Raw genomic sequence first — 27,975 nt, 5'->3', positions numbered from 1 at the left:
CTAGTCTATCTATATATACAAAATGATGCTTCTGTCTGTCATTCCGTCTGTCTGTCTGTCTGTCTGTCTTGAATTAACTCGAAAGTTATAGAGCGTACCTACACGTGCGTTACGTCGAAAGAAAGCTGACGATTCCAGAACCGTCCTAAGCATATTTACGATTCGGCCGGACAAAAATTGCGCCTGCGGTATCCAAAAAACTTTCAACATTCCGCTCATTATCCGCTCATTAGCATCGAGTGACGTCGAGGTCGACCAATCGTACGGCGGGTTCCTGGCGCGTGCGGCCGGGCCCTCCTATGGTCGAGTGACGGGACGATTGACCAATCCTACGCTTCGGTGACCTGGCGGTCCACCAATCGGTGCCTGTGTGGACGGACCTTATCGTTCTGAACCGAGGTGAGTCGCCGCCATCTTGATTCCAAACTTTTCATTTCTTGTTCCTTTTAAAACAGAAATTCTTTAAAAAAAAAGTTAATTACTTTCAGAAATTGTTTTAAAAAAAAGTTAATTACTTTCTAAATCTTTTATCTAATCTCATTAATTTTCCTACCTTTCCCCGTTTTTGCAGGTAGGCCTCTAAGCCTGTTGCCAGCCATGCTGGACCCTAGGCAATTGTTTTGTGGCAAGCTCCTCCCACCCCTCACCCCCCCTTCAGTCTCCCCCATCACGTGATGGTTGACCAATCCTATAGCGTGTGTGGGCGGGGCCTGATGCTTAATAAGACAGAATAAATAAAAGTTACTTTAGTCTTCGCGAGCACTGAGTGACTGCAGCAACTATTGCAACGTAAGTGAAGAGATAGAGAATAAATAATTCAGTTTTTATATCTTCTAACTTTATATCTTCTTTCCTTAAAAAACTTTCGGTTTTCAAAGGCGAAAGTTTTTAAGGTAAGAAGATATAAAGTTAGAAGATATACAAAAAACGAAAGTTTTTCACGAAAGAAGATATAAAGCTAGAAGATATACAAAAGCCGAAAGTTTATAAGGAAAGAACATATAAAGTTAGAAAATTTCCGATTTTGCAACTTGCAGCTACTTTTTTTAAAAGTAAAGAAATTTTGCAGTTTTTAATTAAGAAAAAAATGTTTTCCGTGCTTCCAACCGACATGAGAAAATGGCCGCCGGCTTCTTCACGCACATTCAAGGCTGGCCGCACCCGCACTGAAGGCTGGCAGACAGCTTTTTTATCTTTCTGCCCCCGCCCCCTATCCCCTCTCCCCCCCTCTCCCTCCCCCCTCCCTCCCCCCTCTTCCTCCCCCCTCTTCCTCCCCCCTCCCCCTCTCCCTCCCCCTCTCCCTCCCCTCCCTCCCCTCCCCCCCTCTCCCCCCTTCCCCCCTCCCTCCCCCCTCTTCCCCCCAGCCACTCTCTCTCTTCCCCCCAGTCGCTCTCTCTCCCCACCCCCCCCCAGTCGCTCTCTCTCTCTCTCTCTTCCAACAACAACATGCCCTCGAAAAAGCCTCGGCACCGCCAGGCACTCCAGCTAGTATATATATATATAGACATATATGATGATCAGGGGATTATGGAACTTAAGAAGGTGAATTGATATCCATGGGGAATTGGCAAGATGAGTCAGACATAAGGCTGGACCATTATTAGGGTCTGGATTTTCCTCCAGGAATCTGCCCATTTTTGGGTGGCCCAAGACCGATGTATTGAGGAAAATGCGGGAGTGATGCCTAATACTGAATCCTCATAATCTGGCCCCAAACTTTCCCTCGTCTCCGCCACGAGCACAGATGTTGGCTGTCCGTTGCCTTGTCCACCCTGTATTGAAATGATGGCGAGAGGGCTGAGTCTCAGGACACCGGCTGATTCCCCCTGCCTCAGTACCAGTGCCGCACAGCAAGAGGGAGGTGGCAGTGGGATTGTAGCATGGGAATCCATGGCAGGAGGGAGAAGATCTGGGCTTTGGCCATGACTCCCTCTACTAACTCCTCCAATCGCCAGAAGGACTCAATCAGAGGCATCTAACATTCAACAATGAAGAGTGGAAAGACTGAACTTCATGAGAAGAATGCCCCTTTCTCATTCCATATTCTTTACATTCTTACATTAAGGACCTGAGTGATATTCTGATAGAGTTTCCTTAACAGATTCTTTTCTTGTAATCTTGCTCTGCTTCCTTACAATGAAGGGGTCAATAATCTGGGGACACTGAACCCAGAGTTATGCCTCAATCCTGCCTCCAATATTGGGTGGGCGGAGGCAGTACTAAATTTTTATTCAAAAGGTATCTCTCGATATTCAGGTGTGCTAGGAACATAGGAACAGAAGGAGGCCATTCATCCCCTCGAGCCTGTTCTGCCATTCAATTAGATCGTGACTGATCTGTATCTTAACTCCAGCTACCCGTCTTGGCTCCATATCCCTTAAAATCCTTGCCTAACATAAATTTAGCTTTGAAATTTTTAATTGACCCCCAGCCTCAACAGCTTTTTGGGGAAAGAGTTCCTGATTTCCACTACCCTTTGTATGAAGAAGTGCTTCCTGACATCACCCCTGAACGGCCTGGCTCTAATTTTAAGGTTAAGCTCCCTTGTTCTGGACTCCCCACCAGAGGAAACCGTTTCTCTGTATCTATCCTATCCACTATTTTAATCATCTTAAACACTGTAGGAATGTCTAGTTCCTATCCAAAAGACTGAGGTCCACTCAGGCGATCAAATAAACGAGGTTTAATGAAAACTAACAGAGTTTAACGGATAACTACAGGAGAACATCGAATATAGGTCTAGTCAGTTCGGAGGCTCCACGAGGACTGCTTGGGCGGTCCGTGGCTGACGTCATGACGTCATCACGTTTTTCCCGCCGGTGGGGGATCACGTGATGAACGGCGTGACGTCATCGCGTTTACCCGCGCTATTAAAGTGATCGCGCTCTGTACATGTAAACAGTGAAAACAAAGATACAGACTCAGGCTGTAGCTAACATATTATTAAAGGGAATTATATACAATTGATCGGAGTCCCTTTGTGGCTCCGCCACATGCGCCCCCCAGAATTGTCTTTAACAGCAAAAGTAACATGGCGAGGAGGCCTGACAAGCCTGTCAGATCGACTTCTGTAGCCTTGAAGTGGAAGCTGATGGACCGCGGGCGAGCTGGCGGGCGGTTGTGTTTGATCTGGCACGGCGACTGTGGGCGGTCGGGCACGTTTCGGCGGTTGTGCGATCTTGACTGGGCGGTCAAGGTCCAAGTGAGCCGGCTTCAACCGGTCAACCGAAATGTGGTCCGGTTCACCTCCGACACCGACCGAAAAAGATTTGTCTCCCGGCCCTATCACGTGGAAAGGACCAGTGTAAGGTGGTTTGAGCGGATCCCAATGAGCATCGTGGCGGATAAACACATAGTCGGCGTTCTTCAGCTCAGCTGGGATGTGGGAGCTCTGCAAACCGTGATGTGACGTAGGCACTGGAGCGAAACTTCTGGCCGCCTCCTGGTGGCTGATGAGCTGCTAGGATGCGGACCATGGCTCTGTTGGAGTCGGAAGGAAATCCCCTGGTACGCGTAGCGGCTGGCCATATACGAGCTCCGCCGAGGACGATTGTAGATCTTCTTTAGGCGCCGTACGAATACCCAAAAGGACCCATGGAAGCCTGTCCACCCAGCCCGCACCTTGAAGGCTGACTCACAGTGCGGCTTTGAGCGACCTGTGGAATCTTTCGCACAGGCCGTTCGCCTGTGGATGGTAGGCAGTGGTGCGATGTAGCTTGACGCCGAGCCCCTGAGCCATAGCGTTCCAGAGCTCCGAAGAAAACTGCGGCCCATGATCAGACGAGATGTCCGCCGGTACCCCAAAACGGGTGACCCAAGAGGAGATGAATGCCCTGGCGACGTCTGCGGAAGTGGTGGAAGACAGAGGAACTGCCTCCGGCCATCGAGTGGTGCGGTCCACCATTGTAAGAAGATGAGTAAACCCGTGCGAAGGCGGAAGTGGCCCCACCAGGTCCACATGCACATGATCAAACCTACGTTCCGGAACAGCGAAAGTGGCCAATGGAGCCTTGACGTGACGCTGCACCTTGGCTTTTTGGCAGACCACGCAGGTGTTGGCCCAGTCACGAACATCCATGTGAATGCCCCGCCACACGAATTTGGACGACATCAGCCGTTGCGAGGCCTTCATGCCAGGGTGTGACAACCCGTGTATGGCATCAAAAACTTTTCGGCGCCAGGCGACCGGCACGATAGGGCGAGGATCTCCTACGGAGATGTTGCAGAGTAGCGTAGTGCCCGCGGCATGGAATTTGATGTCGGCCGCTTGGAGGCTAGAGGGGTTGGTTCTGTAAGATTGGACTTCCGGATCCGAGGCTTGATCCGCAGCCATGAGGGCATAGTCGATGCCGAGCTGGACTGCATGAACGGTCGCGCGGGAGAGGCAATCTGCTACCAGGTTGTCTTTACCGGACACATGCTGAATGTCAGTGGTGAATTCTGAGATAAACGTCAACTGACGTTGTTGCCGAGCTGACCACGGTTCGGCGGTCTTGGCCATAGCGAACGTTAGTGGCTTATGGTCCACAAAAGCCGTGAACGGACGTCCCTCTAGCAAGAACCGGAAATGGCGGATGGCCAGAAAAAGGGCCAGCAACTCCCGGTCGAACATGCTGTACTTCCGTTCGTTTCGCCGTAGTTGACGGCTGAAAAACGCCAGCAGTTGCCACGTCCCATGCACCCACTGTTCCTGCACTGCGCCGATGGCGTAGTCTGACGCGTTGGTGGTAAGGGCGATGGTGGCACCTGGCAGCGGGTGCGCCAGCATGGTTGCGTTGGCTAACGCGCCCTTTGTATCGTCGAACGCCCGGTCCATGTCGACCGTCCAGCTAATCGGATCCTTGCCGGACTTGCCCTTGAGGGCCTCGTACAGGGGCTGCATGAGCAGAGCTGCATTAGGGATGAACCGGTGATAAAAATTTACCATCCCGAGGAACTCCTGCAGGGCCTTGACGGTCTGCGGGCACGGGAACGAAGTAACTGCCTCCACTTCGTTTGCAGGGGAATTGCGCCGTCCGATGTGATGCAATGGCCTAAGAAATCAATCTGCTGCCGGCCGAACTGGCACTTGGCCGGGTTGATGATCAAGCCATGTTGACTGAGGCGTCTAAAGAGGGTGCGCAAATGGCAGATGTGCTCCTCTTTATTAGGGCTGGTGATGAGGATGTCGTCAAGGTAGACAAATAGAAACTTGAGGTCCTGAAGCAGGGAGTCCATCAAGCGCTGGAAAGCCTGTGCAGCGTTCTTCAATCCAAACGGCATCCGCAGAAATTCAAACAGGCCGAATGGGGTGATGACTGCAGTTTTCGGGACATCTTGCGGGTGTACGGGGACCTGGTGGTAGCCACGGACAAGGTCGACTTTTGAAAAAATGGTATGTGCCGCCAAATGGGCAGAGAAATCCTGATTATGAGGGATCGGGTACCGATCAGGAGTACTGGCGTCGTTCAGGCGTCGGTAGTCGCCGCAAGGCCACCATCCGCCACCAGGTTTCGGAACAATGTGGAGAGGCGAAGACCAGGGACTATTCGACCAGCGAATAATCCCTAGCCGCTCCATCGTGTCGAACTCCGCTTTCACAGCTGCGAGCTTGCCAGGTTCGAGGCGCCGGGCCCGTGCGTAGACCGGGGAGCCAGTAGTGGTGATGTGGTGCTCGACACCATGTTTCATGGCCGTGGAAGAGAAAGTGGGTCTGGTCATAGAGTCATAGAGTCATAGAGTTCATAGAGTTTTACAGCACAGAAAGAGGCCCTTTGGCCCATCGTGTCTGCGCCGCCCATCCATCCCTGTCCAGTCTAATCCCATTTTCCAGCATTTGGTCCATAGCCTTGTATGCAATGGCATTTCAAGTGCTCATCCAAATGTTTCTTGAATGTTGTGAGGGTTCCTGCCTCTACCACCCTTTCAGGCATTGAGTTCCACATTCCAACCACCCTCTGGGTGAAAAAGTTCCTCCTCAAATCCCCTCTAAATCTCCTGCCCCTTACCCTGAATCTATGCCCCCTTGTTATTGACCCCCCTACTAAGGGGAAAAGTTCCTCTTTGTCTACCCTATCTATGCCCCTCATCATTTTGTACACCTCAATCAGGTCCCCCCTCAGCCTTCTTTGCTCCAAGGAAAACAACCCCAGCCTGTCCAGCTTCTCTTCATAGCGGAGGCGCTCCATCCCAGGTAACATCCTGGTGAATCTTCTCTGCACCCTCTCCAAAGCAATCACATCCTTCCTATAGTGAGGCGACCAGAACTGCACACAGTACTCCAGCTGTGGCCTCACCAGCGTTTTGTACAGTTCCATCATAACCTCCCTGCTCTTATATTCTATGCCTCGGCTAATGAAGGCAAGTATCCCATATGCCTTTTTAACCACCTTATCTACCTGTTCCGCTGCCTTCAGGGATCTATGTACATGTACACCAAGGTCCCTCTGACACTCTGTACTTCCTAGGGTCCTACCACTCATTGTGTATTCCCTTGCCTTATTTGTCCGTCCAAAATGCATCACCTCGCACTTTTCAGGGTTAAATTCCATTTGCCACTTTTCCGCCCATCTGACCAACCCGTTTATATCGTCCTGTAGCCTGAGGCTTTCCTCCTCACAATTTACCACCCCACCAATTTTCGTGTCATCTGCGAACTTACTGATCATACCTTTTACATTCTCATCCAAATCATTTATGTAGATCACAAACAACAAGGGACCCAGCACCGATCCCTGAGGTACCCCACTGGACACAGGCTTCCAGTCACAAAAGCAACCTTCGACCATCACCCTCTGCCTCCTGCCACTCAGCCAGTTTAGGATCCAACGCGCCAAGGCACCCTGGATCCCATGGGCTCTTACCTTCTTGACCAGTCTCCTATGCGGGACTTTGTCAAAAGCTTTACTGAAGTCCATGTAAACCACACCCACAGCATTTCCCTCATCCACCCCCCTAGTCACCCCCTCGAAAAATTCAATCAGATTTGTCAGACATGATTTACCCTTGACAAAGCCATGCTGACTATCCCCGATTAATCCTTGCCTCTCCAAGTGGAGACTAATTTTGTCCCTCAGAATTTTTTCCAATAATTTCCCTACCACAGATGTTAGGCTCACTGGCCTGTAATTCCCTGGTTTATCCCTGCTACCCTTCTTGAATAATGGTACTACGTTAGCTGTTCTCCAGTCCTCTGGTACATCCCCTGTGGCCAGAGAGGTTCTGAAAATTTGTGTCAGAGCCCCTGCAATCTCCTCCTTTGCCTCCCACAGCAGCCTGGGATACATCTCGTCTGGGCCTGGGGATTTATCCACTTTTTGGCCTGCTAAAACCGCTAGCACCTCCTCCCTCTCGATGCTAATATGTTCAAGTATGTCACAGCCCCCTTGCCCGATTTCTATGTCTGCATCGTCTTTCTCCATAGTGAACACAGATGCAAAAAATTCATTTAAAACCCCGCCTACATCATCTGGCTCTACACACAGATTGCCACTTTGGTCCCTAATGGGCCCTACCCTTTCCCTGGTTATCCTCTTGCCCTTAATATACTTATAAAACATCTTAGGATTTTCCTTTATTTTGCTCGCCAGTGTTATTTCATGGCCCCTCCTCGCCCTCCTAATTTCTTTTTTAAGTATGCCCCTGCATTTTTTATACTCCTCTAGGGCTTCTTCCGTCTTTAGTCTTTTGTAACTGCCAAAAGCCCCCCTTTTATTTCTAATGCATTTTTGTATATCCCTTGTCATCCAAGGTTCCCTTTGCTTGTTGGTCCCACCCTTGACCTTTACAGGAACATGTTGGCGTTGTACTCTCTCTATTTCCCTTCTGAAAGTCTCCCACTGTTTTGATGCGGATTTTCCTATAAGTAGCTGCTCCCAGTCCAATTTGGCCAGATCCTGCCTTATCATATTAAAATCGGCCTTCCCCCAATTTAGAACCCTTATTTCCGGGCCGTCTTTGTCTTTTTCCATGACCACCTTAAATCTCACCGAATTGTGGTCACTGTCGCCAAAATGCTCTCCTACTGACACTTCCACCACTTGCCCGGCTACATTCCCCAGAATTAGGTCCAGTACCGCCCCCTCTCTTGTAGGACTTTCTACATGTTGGCTCAAAAAGCTCTCCTGGATGCACTTTAAGAATTCTGCACCCTCTAAGCCTTTCACACTCTGACTATCCCAATTTATATTGGGGAAGTTGAAATCCCCCACTATTATTACCCTATTATTTTCGCACTTTTCTGAGATTTGCCTACATATCTGTTCCTCTATCTCCCCCTGACTGTCAGGTCTGGGAAATCTCTGAGGAGGCGAGTGAAGTCATCCGGAGGTGGGAACGCACAGGAGACAGTGCACGCCACGGTGTTACCGCGGTGGCATGGGATGGAATGAAAAGTGGCCGCATTGATCAACCGGCGGTGCCGTACATCCACCAGGAGGCCGTTGGTGCACAAAAAATCCGCCCCGAGGATGGCTTGAGATACTTTGGCCATGATGAAATCCCAGTAAAACCGCTGGCCGCCGAAGCACACCTAGACCCGGCATCTTCCGAAGGTCCAAATGGCCCCGCCATTAGCCGCCTCGAGGGAGGGGCCATGCCCCCCGGCTTGTAGATCAAGATTTAACGCGGGTAGGATGCTACACTGTGCCCCGGTGTCGCAGAGGAAACGTCGACCAGATAGGGAGTCGGTGATGAAGAGGAGTTTTCCTGAATTACCGATTGCCATTGCAGCCGCGGGGCACTCGTTATAACCGGTCCTCTTTTGACAGGGTGGCTGCTGTTTTTTTTTCAGCGAAATGCTGCAGGGAGGGCAGCAGCATCTTGCTTTTGTGCCAAAACGGGCGTGGTAGAAGCACAACCCCGCAGGTTGAGGGGCTGGAGCGGCGTCTGTGGGGGATGGGCGCCTCGTGGCAGCACAGTACTGCTGTGTCACCGCGAAGATCTTGTCCGCTTCAGCACCCAGCTCTGCGCAGTCTGTGACTTCCAACCTGGCTAGGGCAGCCTGAACTTGCTCCGGTAGCTGGCTGAGGAACAGCTCCCTGAAGAGGAAGCATTCCGGTTCGGAGCCCAGGAGCGTGAGCATTTGGCTCATGAGCTCGGACGGCTTGGAGTCCCCGAGGCCAGGCATATTGAGCGGCTGGCGGGCGCGCTCTGATTCGTGAGCCTGAAGACCTGTAACAACCGCGCCTTTATCGTTTCATACTTGTGATCTTCTGGTGGATTACCAAGCAGGCTGACGATCCGCGAACTGGGCTTCAGACTGGATGAACTACGCGGCTGGCTGTTGCTCCCAGAACTGTGGTAGCTTCAAAGCAACGGCGTTCGATTCCATGTTCAGTAACTTCTGCGAAAACCGTTCACAAAAGTCGGGGTCACCAATGTAGGAATGTCTAGTTCCTATCCAAAAGACTGAGGTCCACTCAGGCGATCAAATAAACGAGGTTTAATGAAAACTAACAGAGTTTAATGGATAACTACAGGAGAACATCGAATATAGGTCTAGTCAGTTCGGAGGCTCCACGAGGACTGCTTGGGCGGTCCCGTGGCTGACGTCATGACGTCATCACGTTTTTCCCACCGGTGGGGGATCACGTGATGAACGGCGTGACGTCATCACGTTTACCCGCGCTATTAAAGTGATTATGCTCTGTACATGTAAACAGTGAAAACAAAGATACAGACTCAGGCTGTAGCTAACATATTATTAAAGGGAATTGTATACAATTGATTGGAGTCCCTTCGTGGCTCCGCCACAACACCTCAATTAGTTAATCACCCTTTAATCTCCTATACTCTCAATTACTCGAGCCTGGTTGCTTCCTTAGCCTAGACATCTGGTTACCCTCCGGTGGGACCCCTTTATCCTTCTGCAGGCCGGAACATCTCACCTGCCTCAGTGTACTGGTCTCCAGTTCATTGCCGGCTCCCCTACAGCCTTTCCCCTTCTGATATCCCTGGCTTCATGAGGGGGCAGGTGGAGGCATTGCCTCGCTCCCTAAACCTCTCCATCACTCTCCTCCTTTAAGACGCTCCTTAACACCTACCTCTTTGACCAAGCTTTTGCTCACCTGTCCTAATATCTCCTTATGTGGCTCGGTGTCAAATTTTGTTTGATAATGGCTCCTGTGCAGCACCTTGGGATGTTTTAATATGTTAACGGCGCTGTATAAATGTTGCTAAGAAGCAAAATGTTCAAATAAAGTCGGAACTCGTAGAAACCACAATGTTTTGTTTGACGTAATAGGCGAAAGAATTGATCGGATTGTCTCATTACATCAAAGGAACACGTTTACTGCTAATTTACATATTCGCCATTGGTGAAATAAGTGAAGAAGATCGTTGAGAAACGTACTCACTTCATTGGTTTAAAGAGTGCCTGGCCATAGTTTTGGAAGGTCAGGATGAGTTTTAGCTGTGTGCCTCCAGACTTCATTGCTGTGAGGAAAACACAAGTGGATAATTAATTAATATGCAACGTGTATTTTAATCAAAATGCAAACGATTATTTCAGAATTGAGGGATTAGCGCTTACACTCGTTGATTATATGACGGAACCTGTTTAAAGGGGCACTCGCTTCATAAATATTCTTGCCACACTTTTTCTTTTGCTCGCAACATAGGAACAGGAGTCGGCCATTCAGCCCCTCGAGCCTGTCCCACCATTCACAGCTGATCTGCACCTCAACTCCATTCACCCACCTTTGCTCCACATCCCTTGATACATTTACCCATCAAAAATCTATCGCTCACAGTCCTGAACATTTTGATTGACCAAAAATCCACGGCCTTTTGGGGGAGAGAGTTCCAGATTTCCACTACCCTTAGTGTGAAAAAGTGCTTCCTGATTTCACTCCTGAATTCCCTAGCTCTAATGCTCAGATTGCATCCCTTTGTTCTGGATTCCCCCACCAGAGGAAATCTCTGTATCTACTCTAGCAAGCACACAATGTGTTGATGTAAATTGCGTCAAACTAGATAATCTCACAGAACACCTTCCAAGTCAGGAATACCCTCTTTCCTCTCTTCCTCTCCAACAAGTTATGTGGAGACTAGAGAAGCTGGGGTTGTTCTCCTTAGAGCAGAGACGGTTAAGGGGAGATTTAATAGAGGCATGCAAAATTATGAAGGGTTTTGATAGAGTAAATAAGGCGAAACTGTTTCCACTAGAAGGAGGGCCAATAACCAGAGGACACAGATTTAAGATAATTGGCAAAAGAACCAGAGGGGGAGATGAGGAAAATTATCTTTTATGCAGCGAGTTGTTGTGATCTGGAATGCGCTACCTGAAAGGGCGGTGGAAGCAGATTCAATAGGAACTTTCAAAAGGGAGTTGGTTAAATAATTGAAAAAGAAAAACTTGCAGGGCTATAGGGGAAGAGCGGGGGAGTGGGACTAATTGGAGAGCTCTTTCAAAGAGCCACAGCACAGCCGAATGGCCTCCTCCTGTGCTGTGTCATTCTATGATTCTAACCATGAGGTCCTGTGCCGGTGAGATGATGCTCGCCTGAGAAGCAGCCTCAGTGTGGTGAATGTCAAAGGTAATGAGGTGCTTACTCTATTTGGGTGGGAACAAGCCAAAATTGAGGCATCTTGTTGAACAGGCCTGTGTGGGTGCGTGTTCATGCCTTCAGGCACTTTGTCACAGTCAATTCATTACCATTACGTTCTAGTATAATGATTCTTTGTCACTGACTGGGTCAGAATACAAGTGAAGCTCTTGTTTGTTGTACATGAACGGGAGGATGCAGCCTGCACCATTGTGGGGACTGAAGGGACTAGAGAACAAAGGGCAATCAGTTAGTAGGCGCTAACATAGAACAGAAACACTGCCTTTGGTCTACCACAGGGAAGTGTATTCAATTATCTGTTCCTTAGCTATCTCTTTACACCTTTCTTATTCCAGATATCCCCCTCCTCTCCTCAAGGTGCTGAATGATTCCATATGTACCTCACCCAAGTCGCCATTCTGCATGTGTGAGCCCAGATAAAGTGGCAGGCTATTCCACCACCCTCCATAAACTTGAGCTCATCCAAAACTCTGCTGCCCGTGTCCTAACTCGCACCAAGTCCCATTCACCCATCACCCCCTGTGCTTGCTGACCTACATTGGCTCCCGGTCCGGCAACACCTTGGCCTAGAAATTCAGTGGGCTGCGCCACCCGTTAGCGCCTTAAGAGGGCGCAAAGTGGGTCGGAAGCCACTGGCCACGTCTCCCGCTAAATTTAGCGGGATGCTAATGGTGGCGCTAGCCATTAGCGCTGCGCCGCAACCGATGACGCTGCCGTCCCCGGCCTCCTGAGCACCCCCCCACCCCCGCAGAGTGCCGACTGCGTTCCAAGAGCCCGGCACCTCTCCTCGGTGCCGGGCTCTTTTGCTGACACTCGCAATCCTCGGGGGCCCAGCTGGGCCCCAGATCGTGCTGCACAAGGCCCCTCCCCTTTAAGAAGGGGAGGAAGGCCTGCAGTACCACAGCGCGATGTGCTGCAGCGTGTGGCGCTGCGGCACGTTGTGCAGCGATATTCAGTTGCAGCACCCCAAGGGGGATGCGGGGCGCCTCCCGTAGCGCCGCGCTTCCCTCTGGGGCACTCCAACTGAATTTCCGGCGGGCGGCCGCGACTGCTTCCAGGGCGTTACTTTTAGCGCCCTGGCGAGGCTGGCGCCCCAAACGGGGCTATTGTCAATTTCTAGGCCCTTGATTTTAAAATTCTCATCCTTGTTTTCAAATCCCTCCATGATCTCACCTCGCCCTATCTCTGTAACATCCTCTAGCCCTAAAACCCTCCAAGATCTCTGCGCTCCTCCAATTCTGGCCTCTTGGTCATCCCCAATAGTTACCACTGCACCATTGGCAGCTGTGCCTTCAGCTGCCAAGGCCCGAAGCTCCCGAAATCTCTGCGCTTCTCAACCTCTCTCTCTTCCTTTATGTCACTCCTTAAAACCTACCTCTTTGACCAAGCTTTTGGTCCTCAGCAAAGGCTGTGGGCCCCGACAACATCCCGGCTGTTGTGCTGAAGACTTGTGCTCCAGAACTAGCCAAGCTGTTCCAGTACAGCTACAACACTGGCATCTATCTGACAAATGTGGAAAACTGCCCAGGTATGTCCTGTCCATAAAAAGCAGGACAAATCCAATCCGGCCAATTACCACCCCATCAGTCTACTCTCAATCATCAGCAAAGTGATGGAAGGTGTCGTCGACAGTGCTGTCAAGCGGCACTTACTCACCAATAACCTGCTCACTGATGCCCAGTTTGGGTTCTGCCAGGACCACTCGGCTCCAGACCTCATAACAGCCTTGGTCCAACCATGGACAAAAGAGCTGAATTCCAGAGGTGAGGTGAGAGAAACTGCCCTTGACATCAAAGCAGCATTTGACCAAGTGTGTCATCAAGGAGCCCTAGTAAAACTGAAGCCAATGGGAAACAGGGGAAAAACTCTCCACTAGCTGGAGTCATACCTAGCACAAAGGAAGATGGTTGTGGTGGTTGGAGGTCAATCATCACAGCCCCGGGACATTGCTGCAGGAGTTCCTCAGGGCAGTGTCCCAGGCCTAACCATCTTCAGCTGCTTCATCAATGACCTTCCCTCTATCATAAGGTCAGAAGTGGAGATGTTCGCTGATGACTGCAACTCCTCAGATAATGGAGCAGTCCATGCCAGCATGCAGCAAGACCTGGATGGCATTCAGGCATGGGCTGCTGATAAGTGGCAGGTAACATTCGCGCCACACAAGTGCCAGGCAATGACTATCTCCAACAAGCAAGCGTCTAACCACCACCCCTTGACATTCAACAGCATTACCATCACCAAATCCCTCACCATCAATATCCTTGGGGGGTCAGCATTGGCCAGAAACCTAACTGGACCAGCCACATAAATACTGTGGCAACAAGAGCAGGTCAGAGGCTAGGTATTCTGTGGCTAGTGTCTCACCCCCTGACTCCCCAAAGCCTTTCCACCATCTACAAGGCACAAGTAAGGAGTGTGATTCATGTGTCTGGATGAGTGCAGCTCCAACAACACTCAAGAAGCTCGACACCATCCAAGACAAAGCAGCCTGCTTGATTGGCACCCCATCCACCATCTTAAACATTTACTCCCTCCACCACCTGCGTACTGTGGCTGCCGTGTGTACCATCTACAAGGTGCACTGCAGCAACTCACCAAGGCTACTTCAGCAGCACCTCCCAAACCTGCGACCTCTACCACCTAGAAGGACAAGGGCAGCAGGCGCATGGGAACACCACCACCTCCAAGTTCCCCTCCAAGTCACACACCATCCTGATTTGGAAGTATATCGCTGATCCTTCATTGTCGCTGGGTCAAAATCTTGGAACTCCCTCCCTAACAGCACTGTGGGAGTACCTTCACCACACGGACTGCAGCGGTTCAAGAAGGCGGCTCACCACCACCTTCTCAAGGGCAACTAGGGATGAGCAATAAATACCGGCCTTGCCAGAGACACCCACATCCCAGGAACGAATATTAAAAAAAACTGCCCTAATATCTCATGTGGCTCGGTGTCAAAATTTGTTTGATAACACTCCTGTGAAGCACCTTGGGATGTTTTACTATGCTAAAGGCGCTATATAAATACAAGTTGTTGTTGTTGTAGAGAGCATCACAGTTGCGCTACTCCTGATCTCTGCAGCAGGACATACTGTATAACAAGGAGAGGTCACCCCGGGTGACATTCATTTTCCCCTCCATAAATCGTTCACTTCGCCTTTCCGTAGATTTTACTGTTTGACCTAAGGCCCTCACTTGATTCACATTGAAATTAATGGCGGCTTCGAGATGTTTCTGGTGTGAAAGAAAAATGGAATGGCTTCTCCTTTCCTTCCTTCCTTCTGATCTTTCTTCTCCTTCCTCTCTTGTGTGTTAGTGATCAATTAATCTTTGTATTGTAATCTTAAACTTAGAGCTGGGCTGTTCAGGGGTGATGTCAGGAAGCACTTCTTCACCCAAAGGGGAGTGGAAATCAGGAACTCTCTCCCCACAAAAAGCTGTTGAGGTTGGTGGTCAATTGGCAATGTCAAAACTGAGATTGACAGATTTTTGTTGGGTAAGGGTATTAAGGGTTATAGAACCAAGGTGGGTGGATGGGGTTGAGATGCAGATCAGCCATGATCTGATTGAATGGCGTAACAGGCTCGAGGGGCTGAATAGCCTCCTCCTGTTCCTACTCTGATGAAGAGGGGGCAATGAGGTAAATTGTGTGGAAGTGGAGAATCGCAGCACTTGTGTGTGTATGACTTCATCGTAACAAGAATGAAAATCTAATTCGTCCCCTTCCCCAAATTTAACAACGAAATAAGCTTTGCATGAAGACGCTGCCTCTTTTGAGATTAAAAAGATAGATTTTCATATTTAGAGCATGGCGATTCTGGAACCCAGCCAGTATACATAATCTCTTATCTCCTTCAGTCGTGATGGGGAGGCCTGAGATTGGCTGCAGGGCCTTATAAATTTTAAAACAGGTTGGGGGAGAAATTGAGTATAGCCCCGTTTGGGGCGCCAGCCTCGCCAGGGCGCGCCCTGGAAACATTCATGCCCGCGCACCGGAAATTGAGTGGTTGCGCCCCAAAGGGAAGCGCGGCGCTACTGGATGCGCACCGCATCCCTCTTGGGGCGCTGCGAGTGAATGTCGTGGCGCACACGCTGCGGCACATTGCGCTGCGGTATTGCAGGCCTTCCTCCCCTTCTTAAAGGGGAGGAGCCTTGTGCAGCGCGATCTGGGGCCCAGCTGGGCCCCCGAGGATCGGGTGTGCAGGCAAAAGAGCCCGGCACCGAGGAGAAGTGTCGGGCTCTTGGAGCGCAGCCGGCACTCCGCGGGAGGGGGCGGGGGGAGAGTTCAGGAGGCCGGGGACGGGAGCGCAAGCAGGTGCTGGCAGGCGGCCAACAACAAAAATGGCCGCCCCGCACCTCACCTTTAATTTGTGCCTCCCCGGCCGCAGGTAGGCCTCCCTGAACCCGTCGGACATAGCGTCCGGCGGTAAATCAGGGGGTGCTGCCGAATATCGCGGCCGGGGCGTCAGCGGGGCACTACGCACACCGATGACGTCATCGGCGAGCGGCGCAGCTCTAACAGTTAGCGCCACCACTAACATCCCGCACCATTTAGTGGGAGGCGTGGACAGTGCCGCGCCCGGGCGCCAGTTGGCTTGCGACCCACTTAGCGCCCTCTTAAGGCGCTAACGAGTGGCGCAACCTACTGAATTTCTCCCCCGTTGTTTTTCCTTCATTGTGCGCACCTGATGATATTAGTGGCCGACCTAAGGAAAAAAAAGAAGCAATCTGTGCTCCGTTCCCCCGAGATGAAAATGTCATCTTGAATTAACTGGTGACAAGCAGGATTTTTCAGCAAAAATCAATGTAGCAAACCAGATTAACAAGCACAGTGGCTTCTTCACTTGATCTTATAGAGGACAATTTCTGTAATTTATTAATTTTAGGCCTGGAGGAAGCATTTTAGAAGCCCTGTCCCAGATTCCCTCTCCATACCGATAGCTCGTCCTCCCTTACTTTATCACTCACCTTGCTTTCTCTGGTCACCTTGCCAATTCTTTCCTTTCCCTCCCTGCCATTCTCTTTACCTGTGTGATCATCCATCCCTATTTACAGCTTTTATCTCAATTTATCTTCTTTCTGGTTTGTTCTCCTCACATTTAGCCAGTGTTTCTGCATTTTTCTAGGCATCTCTCGATTTTTCTTCAGGGTCAGCCGTGGCTCAGTGGGTAGCACTCTCTCCTCTGAGTCAGAAGGTTGTGGGTTCAAGTCCCACTCCAGGGACTTGAGCAAAATATCCAGGCTGACACTTCAGTGCAGTAATCACAGAAATCACAGAAATCACAGAAACCCCACAGTGCAGTTAGAGGCCATTTCGGCCCATCGAGCCTGCACCGACACATATCCCACCCGATCCCTGTAACCCCTACACCAACACATATCCCACCCTATCCCCGTAACCCCACGTATCTAATCCCCCAAACACTAAGGGTCAATTTATCATAGTCAATCAACCTAACCCGCACATCTTTGGACTGTGGGAGGAAACCGGAGCACCCGGAGGAAACCCACGCAAACACGGGGAGAATGTGCAAACTCCACACAGACAGTCGCCCGAGGCCGGATTCGAACCCGGGTCCCTGGCGCTGTGAGGCAACAGTGCTAACCACTATGCTACCGTACTGAGGGTGTGTTGCACTGTCGGAGGTGCTGCCTTTCGGATGAGATGTTAAACTGAGATTCCCATCTGCTCTCTCAGGTACGACATAAAAAAACTCATGACACTATTCAAAGAAGAGCAGGGGAGTTATCTCCAGTGTCCCAGCCAATGTTAATCCCTCAACCAACACCACTAAATTGGAATTGGCTGCTGCGTTTCCCACATTCCAACAGTGTCTACACTTCAAAAAGTACCTCATTAGCTGTAAAGTGCTTTGGAACATCCTGAGGTTGTGAAAAGCGCTATAGAAATGCAAATCTTTCTTTTTAGACCTGAGGGTATTAAGGGCTAGGGAGCAACGGCAGGTAAATGGAGTTGAGGCCCAGATCAGCCATGATCTCATTGATCTCAGGATGAATGGCCTCCTCCTGTTCCTATAATGACTGGAGGTACCTTTTATCATTCAGCAACTGCTGTACAATCTCCACATACAGGGCTCCGTCCCACCTACCCTTCCATTCCTTGATCTGTTGCCATGGAATAACTAGGATTTAATATTTAAGGCCGTGTTGCTCTATCAGTGTCTGTAGTCAGGACATTGTTGATGGCTCCTGCGAGCATTCCAAAATGAGGCTAATTGGACAGCTGGGCTGTTACCTAACACCCTCACCACAGTGCACTAACACCCTCACCACAGTGCACTAACACCCTCACCACAGTGCACTAACACCCTCACCACAGTGCACTAACACCCTCACCACAGTGCACTAACACCCTCACCACAGTGCACTAACACACTCACCACAGTGCACTAACACCCTCACCACAGTGCACTAACACCCTCACCACAGTGCACTAACACCCTCACCACAGTGCACTAACACCCTCACCACAGTGCACTAACACCCTCACCACAGTACACGAACACCCTCACCACAGTGCACTAACACCCTCACCACAGTGCACTAACACCCTCACCACAGTGCAGTAACACCCTCACCACAGTACACGAACACCCTCACCACAGTGCACTAACACCCTCACCACAGTGCACTAACACCCTCACCACAGTACACTAACACCCTCACCACAGTGCACTAACACCCTCACCACAGTGCATTAACACCCTCACCACAGTGCACTAACACCCTCACCACAGTGCACTAACACCCTCACCACAGTACACTAACACCCTCACCACAGTGCACTGTCACCCTGGCCACAGTGCACTAACACCCTCACCACAGTGCACTAACACCCTCACCACAGTGCACTAACACCCTCACCACAGTGCACTGTCACCCTGGCCACAGTGCACTAACACCCTCACCACAGTGCACTAACACCCTCACCACAGTGCACTAACACCCTCACCACAGTGCACTAACACCCTCACCACAGTGCACTGTCACCCTGGCCACAGTGCACTAACACCCTCACCACAGTGCACTAACACCCTGGCCACAGTGCACTAACACCCTCACCACAGTGCACTAACACCCTCACCACAGTGCACTGTCACCCTGGCCACAGTGCACTAACACCCTCACCACAGTGCACTAACACCCTCACCACAGTGCACTAACACCCTCACCACAGTGCACTAGCACCCTCACCACAGTACACTAACACCCTCACCACAGTGCACTAACACCCTCACCACAGTGCACTAACACCCTCACCACAGTGCACTAACACCCTCGCCACAGTGCACGAACACCCTGGCCACAGTGCACTAACACCCTGGCCACAGTGCACAAACACCCTCACCACAGTGCACTGTCACCCTGGCCACAGTGCACGAACACCCTCGCCACAGTGCATGAACACCCTGGCCACAGTGCACTAACACCCTCACCACAGTGCACTGTCACTCTGGCCACAGTGCACTGTCACCCTCACCACAGTGCATGAACACCCTGGCCACAGTGCACTAACATCCTCACCACAGTGCACTGTCACCCTGGCCACAGTGCACTAACATCCTCACCACAGTGCACTAACACCCTCACCACAGTGCACTAACACCCTCACCACAGTGCACTAACACCCTCACCACAGTGCACTAACACCCTCACCACAGTGCACTGTCACCCTGGCCACAATGCACTTACACCCTGGTCACAGTGCACTCACCCTCACCACAGTGCACTGTCAGTCTGGCCACAGTGCACTGTCACCCAGGCCACAGTGCACTGACACCCTCACCACAGTGCACTGTCACCCTGGCCACAGTGCACTAACACCCTGGTCACAGTGCACTCACACCCTCACCACAGTGCACTGTCAGTCTGGCCACAGTGCACTGACACCCTCACCACAGTGCACTGTCACCCTGGCCACAGTGCACTAACACCCTGGTCACAGTGCACTCACACCCTCACCACAGTGCACTAACACCCTCACCACAGTGCACTGACACTCTGGCCACAGTGCACTAACCCCCTGGTCACAGTGTACTAACACCCTTACCACAGTGCACTTACACCCTGCTCACAGTGTACTAACACCCTCACCACAGTGCACTAACACCCTCACCACAGTGCACTAACACCCTCACCACAGTGCACTAAAAGCCTGGCCACAGTGCACTAACACCCGGGCCACATTGCACTAACACCCTGGTCACAGTGCACTAACACCCTGGCCAGAGTGCACTAACACCCTGGTCACAGTGCACTAACACCCTGGTCACAGTGCAACAACACCCTGGTCATAGTGCACTAACACCCTCATCACAGTGCACTAACACCCTAGTCACAGTGCACTAAAACCCTGGTCACAGTGCACTAACACCCTGGCCACAGTGCACTAACACCCTGGCCACAGTGCACTAACATCCTGGCCACAGCACACTAACACCCTGGTCAGAGTGCGCTAACACCCTGGTCACAGTGTACTAACACCCTCACCACAGTGCACTTACACCCTGGCCACAGTACACTAACACCCTGGCCACAGTGCACTAACACCATGGTCACAGAGCACTAACACCCTGGTCACAGTGCACTAACACCCTGGTCACAGTGCACTAACACCCTGGTCACAGTGCACTAACTCCCTGGTCACAGTGCACTAACACCCTGGCCACAGTGCACCAACACCCTGGTCACAGTGCACCAAACACCCTGGTCACAGTACACAAACACCCTGGTCACAGTGCACTAACACCCTGGTCACAGTGCACTAACACCCTGGACAAAGTGCACTGACACCCTGGTCAAAGTGCACTGACACCCTGGTCAAAGTGCACTAACAACCTGGTCACCACAGTGCACTAACACCCTCACCACAGTGCACTGACACCCTGGTCACCACAGTGCACTAACACCCTCACCACAGTGCACTAACACCTTCACCACAGTGCACTAACACACTCAACACAGTGCACTAACACCCTGGCCACCAAAGTGCACTAACACCTTCACCACAGTGCACTGACACCCTGGCCACCACAGTGCACTAACACCTTCACCACAGTGCACTGACACCCTGGCCACCACAGTGCACTAACACCTTCACCCAGTAAAGCCCACTCGGACACTGTATCACTCCGGTGTCCAGTAATGCCCACTCGGACACGATATCACTCGGGTGTGCAGTACTGTCCAGTCGGACACTGTATCACTCGTCCAGTACTGCCCACTCGGACACTGTATCACTCGGATGTCCAGTAATGCCCACTCGGACACTGTATCACTCGGGTGTGCAGTACTGTCCAGTCGGACACTGTATCACTCGTCCAGTACTGCCAATTCGGACATTGTATCATTCGACCAGTACTGCCCACTCGGACACTGTATCACTTGGGTGTCCAGTACTGCCCACTCAGACACTGTATCACTTGGGTCACTGGGACACTGTATCACTCGTCCAGTACTGCCCACTCAGACACCGTATCTCTCGTCCAGTACTGCCCACTTGCACACTGTATCACTCGTCCATTACTGCCCACTCGGACAGTGTATCACTCACACAGTACCGCCCACTCGGACACTGTACCACTTGTCCGGTACTGCCCACTTGGACACTGTATCACTCGTCCATTACTGCCCACTCGGACAGTGTATCACTCACCCAGTACTGCCCACTCGGACACTGTACCACTTGTCCGGTACTGCCCACTTGGACACTGTATCACTCGTACAGTACTGCCCACTCAGACACTGTATCACTCGGCTGTCCAGTATTGCCCACTCGGACACTGTATCACTCAGGTGTCCAGTACTGCCCACTCGGACACTTTATCACTCGGGTGTCCAGTACTGGCCGCTCGGACACTGTAGCACTCGTCCAGTACTGCCCACTCGGACACAGTATCACTCGTCCAGTACTGCCCACTCAGACACTGTATCACTCGGCTGTCCAGTATTGCCCACTCGGACACTGTATCACTCAGGTGTCCAGTACTGCCCACTCGGACACTTTATCATTCGGGTGTTCAGTACTGCCCCTTTGGACACTGTATCACTTGGGTCTCCAGTATTGCCCACTCGGGCACTGTATCGCTCGTCCATTTCTGCCCACTCGGACACTGTACCACTCGCCCAGTACAGCCCACTCGGACACTGTATCACTTGTCCAATACTGCCCACTCGGACACTGTATAACTCGTCCAGTACTGCCCACTTGGACACTGTATCACCCGTCCAGTACAGCCAACTCGGACACTGTATCACTCGGGTGTCCAGAACTGCCCACTTGGACACTGTATCACTCGTCCAGTACAGCCCACTAGGACACTGTATCACTCAGGGGTCCAGTTCTGCCCACTCGGACACTGCATCACCCGGGTGTCCAGTATTGCCCACTCGGACACTGTATCACTCGTCCAGTACTGCCCACTCGGACACTGTCTCACCCTGGTGTCTAGTACTGCCCACTCGGACATTGTATCACTCGTCCAGTACTGCCCACTCGGACACTGCCTCACCCGGGTGTCTAGTCCTGCCCACTCGGACATTGTATCACTCATCCAGCACTGCCCACTTGGACACTGTATCACCCGGGTGTCCAGTACTGCCCACTAAGAAACCGTATCACTCGGGTGTCCAGTATTGGCCACTCGGACACTGTATCACTCGTCCACTACTGCCCACTCGGACACCGTATCACTCGTCCAGTACTGCCCACTCGGACACAGTATCACTCGGGTGTCCAGAACTGCCCATTTGGACACTGTATCATCCGGGTGTCTAGTACTGCCAACTAAGAAACTGTATCACTCGGGTGTCCAGTATTGGCCACTCGGACACTGTATCACTCGTCCACTACTGCCCACTCGGACACTGTATCTCTCGTCCAGTACTGCCCACTCAGACACTGTATCACTCGTCCAGTACTGCCCACTCGGACACTGTATCACTCGGGTGTCCAGTTCTGCCCACTTAGACATTGTATCACTTGCCCAGTACTGCCCATTTGGACATTGTATCGCTCACCCAGTACTGCCCACTCAGACACTGTATCACTCGTCCAGTACGGCCACTCGGACACTGTATCACTCGGGTGTCCAGTTTTGCCCACTCGGACACTGTATCACTCGTCCAGTACTGCCCACTCGGACACTGTCTCACCCTGGTGTCTAGTACTGCCCACTCGGACATTGTATCTCTCGTCCAGCACTGCCCACTCAGACACTGTATCACTCGTCCAGTACTGCCCACTCGGACACTGTATCACTCGGGTGTCCAGTTCTGCCCACTTAGACATTGTATCACTCACCCAGTACTGCCCACTTGGACATTGTATCGCTCACCCAGTACTGCCCACTCAGACACTGTATCACTCGTCCAGTACGGCCACTCGGACACTGTATCACTCGGGTGTCCAGTTTTGCCCACTCGGACACTGTATCACCCGGGTGTCCAGTGCTACCCACTCGGACACTGTATCACTCGGGTGTCGAGTACTGCCCACTCGGACACTGCATCACTCGTCCAGTGCTGCCCACTCGGACACTCTATCACTCGGGAGTCCAGTACTGCCCACTCGGACACTGTATCACCCGGGTGTCCAGTGCTGCCCACTCGGACATTGTATCACTCGGGTGTCCAGTTCTGCTCTCTCGGACACTGTATCACTCATCCAGTAGTGCCCACTCGAACACTGTATCACTCGTGTGTCGAGTACGTCCCACTTGAACAGTGTATCGCTCGGGTGTCCAGGACTGCCCACTCGGATACTGTATCACTCGGGTGTCCTGTACTGCCCACTCGGACAATGTGTCAGTCGTACAGTACTGCCCACTCTGAAACTGTATCAGTCGTCCACTACTGCTCTCTCGGACACTCTATCATTCCTCCAGTACTGCACACTCGGACAATGTATCAGTCGTACAGTACTGCCCACTCTGAAACTGTACCAGTCGTCCACTACTGCCCTCTCGGACACTCTATCACTCGTCCAGTACTGCACACTCGGACACAGTATCACTCGGGTGTCCTGTACTGCCCACTCGGACACTGTAGCAGTCGTCCAGTACTGCCCACTCTGACACTGTCTCAGTCGTCCACTACTGCCCACTTGGACACTGTATCACTCGTCCAGTACTGCCCACTCGGACACTGTATCACTCATCCAGTACTGCCCACTCGGACACTGTATCACTCGTCCAAAACTGCCCACTCGGACGCTGTATCACTCGTCCACTACTGCCCACTCTGACACTGTATCACTCGTCCAGTACTGCCCACTCGGACACTGTATCACTCGTCCAGTACTGCCCACTCGGACACTGTATCACTCGTCCACTACTGCCCACTCTGACACTGTATCACTTGTCCAGTACTGCCCACTCGGACACTGTATCACTCGTCCAGTACTGCCAACTCGGACACTGTATCACTCGTCCAGTACTGCCCACTCAGGCACTGTATCATTCGTCCAGTACTGCCCACTCAAAAACTGTATCACTCGTCCAGTACTGCCCACTCGGACACTGTATCACTCGTCCAGTACTGCCCACTCAAACACTGTATCACTCGTCCAGTACTGCCCACTCGGACACTGTATCACTCGTCCAGTGCTGCCCACTCGGACACTGTATCACTCGTCCAGTACTGCCCACTTGGACACTGTATCACTCGTCCAGTACTGCCCACTCGGACACTGTATCACTCGTCCAGTACTGCCCACTCGGACACTGTATCACTCGTCCAGTACTGCCCACTCAGACACTGTATCACTCGTCCAGTACTGCCCACTCAGACACTGCATCACTCGTCCAGTACTGCCCACTCGGACACTGCATCACTCGTCCAGTACTGCCCACTCGGACACTGTATCACTCGTCCAGTACTGCCAACTCGGACACTGTATCACTCGTCCAGTACTGCCCACTCGGACACTGTATCACTCGTCCAGTACTGCCCACTCGGACACTGCATCACTCGTCCGGTACTGCCCACTCGGACACTGTATCACTCGTCCCGTACTGCCCACTCGGACACTGTATCACTCGTCCAGTACTGCCCACTCGGACACTGTATCACTCGTCCAGTACTGCCCACTCGGACACTGTATCACTCGTCCAGTACTGCCCACTCGGACACTGTATCACTCGTCCTGTACTGCCCACTCAAACACTGTATCACTCGTCCAGTACTGCCCACTCGGACACTGCATCACTCGTCCAGTACTGCCCACTCGGACACTGTATCACTCGTCCAGTACTGCCCATTCGGACACTGTATCACTCGTCCAGTACTGCCCACTCGAACACTGTATCACTCGTCCAGTACTGCCCACTCGGACACTGTATCACTCGTCCAGTACTGCCCACTCGAACACTGTACCACTCGTCCAGTACTGCCCAGTCGGACACTGTATCACTCGTCCAGTACTGCCCACTCGAACACTGTATCACTCGTCCAGTGCTGCCCACTCGGACACTGTACCACTCGTCCAGTACTGCCCACTCTGACACTGTATCACTCGTCCAGTACTGCCCACTCGGACACTGTATCACTCGTCCAGTACTGCCCACTTGGACACTGTATCACTCGTCCAGTACTGCCCACTCGGACACTGTATCACTCGTCCAGTACTGCCCACGCGGACACTGTATCACTCGTCCAGACCTGCCCACTCGGACACACTATCACTCGTCCAGCACTGCCCACTCGGACACTGTATCACTCGTCCAGACCTGCCCACTCGGACACTGCATCACTCGTCCAGTACTGCCCGCTCGGACACTGTATCAGTCGTCCAGTACTGCCCACTCAGAAACTGCATCACTCGTCCAGTACTGCCCACTCGGACACTGTATCACTCGTCCAGTACTGCCCACTCGGACACTGTTTCACTCGTCCATTACTGCTCACTTGGACACTGTATCACTTGTCCAGTACTGCCCATACGGACACTGTATCACTCGTCCAGTACTGCCCACTCGGACACTGTATCAGTCGTCCAGTACTGCCCACTCGGACACTGTATCACTCGTCCAGTGCTGCCCACTCGGACACTGTATCACTCGTCCAGTACTGCCCATTCGGACACTGTATCACTCGTCCGGTACTGCCCACTCGGACACTGTATAACTCGTCCGGTACTGCCCACTCGGACACTGTATCACTCGGCCAGTACTGCCCACTCGGACACTGTATCACTCGTCCAGTACTGCCCACTCGGACACTGTATCACTCGTCCAGTACTGCCCACTCGGACAATGTATCACTCGTCCAGTACTGCTCCCTCGGACACTGTATCACTCGTCCAGTACTGCCAACTCGGACACTGTATCACTCGTCCGGTACTGCCCACTCGGACACTGTGTCACTCGTCCAGTACTGCCCACTCGGACACTGTATCACTCGCCCAGTACTGCCCCCTCGGACACTGTATCACTCGTCCAGTACTGCCCACTTGGACACTGTATCACTCGTCCTGTACTGCCCACTCGGACACTGTATCACTCGTCCAGTACTGCCCCCTCGGACACTGTATCACTCGTCCAGTACTGCCCACTCGGACACTGTATCACACGTCCAGTACTGCCCCCTCGGACACTGTATCACTCGTCCAGTACTGTCCTCTCGGACACTGTATCACTCGTCCAGTACTGTCCTCTCGGACAATGTATCACTCGTCCAGTACTGCCAACTCGGACACTGTATCACTCGACCAGTACTGTCCTCTCGGACACTGTATCACTCGACCAGTACTGCCAACTCGCACACTGTATCACTCGTCCAGTACTGTCCTCTCGGACACTGTAACACTCGGCCAGTAGTGCCCACTCGGACACTCTATCACTCGGGTGACCAGTACTGCCCACTCGGACACAGTATCACTCGTCCAGTGCTGCCCACTCGGACACTGTATCACTCGGGTGTCCTGTACTGCCCACTCGGACACTGTATCACCCGGGTGTCCAGTGCTGCCCACTCGGACACTGTATCACTCGGGTGTCGAGTACTGCCCACTCGGACACTGCATCACTCGTCCAGTACTGCCCACTCGGACACTGTATCACTCGGGTGTCCAGTACTGCCCACTCGGACACAGTATCACTCGTCCAGTGCTGCCCACTCGGACACTGTATCACTCGGGAGTCCAGTACTGCCCACTCGGACACTGTATCACCCGGGTGTCCAGTGCTGCCCACTCGGACATTGTATCACTCGGGTGTCCAGTTCTGCTCTCTCGGACACTGTATCACTCATCCAGTAGTGCCCACTCGAACACTGTATCACTCGTGTGTCGAGTATGTCCCACTTGAACAGTGTATCGCTCGGGTGTCCAGGACTGCCCACTCGGATACTGTATCACTCGGGTGTCCTGTACTGCCCACTCGGACAATGTATCAGTCGTACAGTACTGCCCACTCTGAAACTGTATCAGTCGTCCACTACTGCTCTCTCGGACGCTCTATCACTCCTCCAGTACTGCACACTCGGACAATGTATCAGTCGTACAGTACTGCCCACTCTGAAACTGTATCAGTCGTCCACTACTGCCCTCTCGGACACTCTATCACTCGTCCAGTACTGCACACTCGGACACTGTATCACTCGGGTGTCCTGTACTGCCCACTCGGACACTGTATCAGTCGTCCAGTACTGCCCACTCTGACACTGTCTCAGTCGTCCACTACTGCCCACTTGGACACTGTATCACTCGTCCAGTACTGCCCACTCGGACACTGTATCACTCGTCCAGTACTGCCCACTCGGACACTGTATCACTCGTCCAGTACTGCCCACTCGGACACTGTATCACTCGTCCAGTACTGCCCACTCGGACACTGTATCACTCGTCCAGTACTGCCCACTCCGACACTGTGTCACTCGTCCAGTACTGCCCACTCGGACACTGTATCACTCGTCCAAAACTGCCCACTCGGACGCTGTATCACTCGTCCAAAACTGCCCACTCGGACACTGTATCTCTCGTCCAGTACTGCCCACTCGGACACTGTATCACTCGTCCAGTACTGTTCTCTCGGACACTGTATCACTCGTCCAGTACTGCCAACTCGGACACTGTATCACTCGTCCGGTACTGCCCACTCGGACACTGTGTCACTCGTCCAGTACTGCCCACTCGGACACTGTATCACTCGCCCAGTACTGCCCCCTCGGACACTGTATCACTTGTCCAGTACTGCCCCCTCGGACACTGTATCTCTCGTCCAGTACTGCCCACTTGGACACTGTATCACTCGTCCTGTACTGCCCACTCGGACACTGTGTCACTCGTCCAGTACTGCCCACTCGGACACTGTATCACTCGCCCAGTACTGCCCCCTCGGACACTGTATCACTTGTCCAGTACTGCCCCCTCGGACACTGTATCACTCGTCCAGTACTGCCCACTTGGACA

At 52.1% G+C, this 27,975-nt stretch overlaps 1 protein-coding gene across 2 annotated transcripts in view; it reads right to left on the bottom strand.

Annotated features, from left to right (window-relative positions):
- Positions 1–27,975, bottom strand: part of LOC147110800 (extracellular serine/threonine protein kinase FAM20C-like) — a 361,279-nt gene that overhangs the window by 112,139 nt on the left and 221,165 nt on the right. For both annotated transcript variants that reach the window (XM_086001137.1, XM_086001136.1), the window contains exon 3: positions 10,335–10,413. In XM_086001137.1, coding sequence (XP_085857263.1) covers positions 10,335–10,413 — 79 coding nt within the window. The remainder of the gene's footprint in view (positions 1–10,334; positions 10,414–27,975) is intronic.

Source organism: Somniosus microcephalus, chromosome 11 (genome assembly GCF_052327205.1).
Source record: "Somniosus microcephalus isolate GS21.2 chromosome 11, FLI_Smic_1.0, whole genome shotgun sequence".
NCBI lineage: Eukaryota > Metazoa > Chordata > Chondrichthyes > Squaliformes > Somniosidae > Somniosus > Somniosus microcephalus.
The sequence above is the reverse complement of the archived record's forward strand: the minus strand, read 5'-3'. Positions and strand labels throughout refer to the sequence as shown.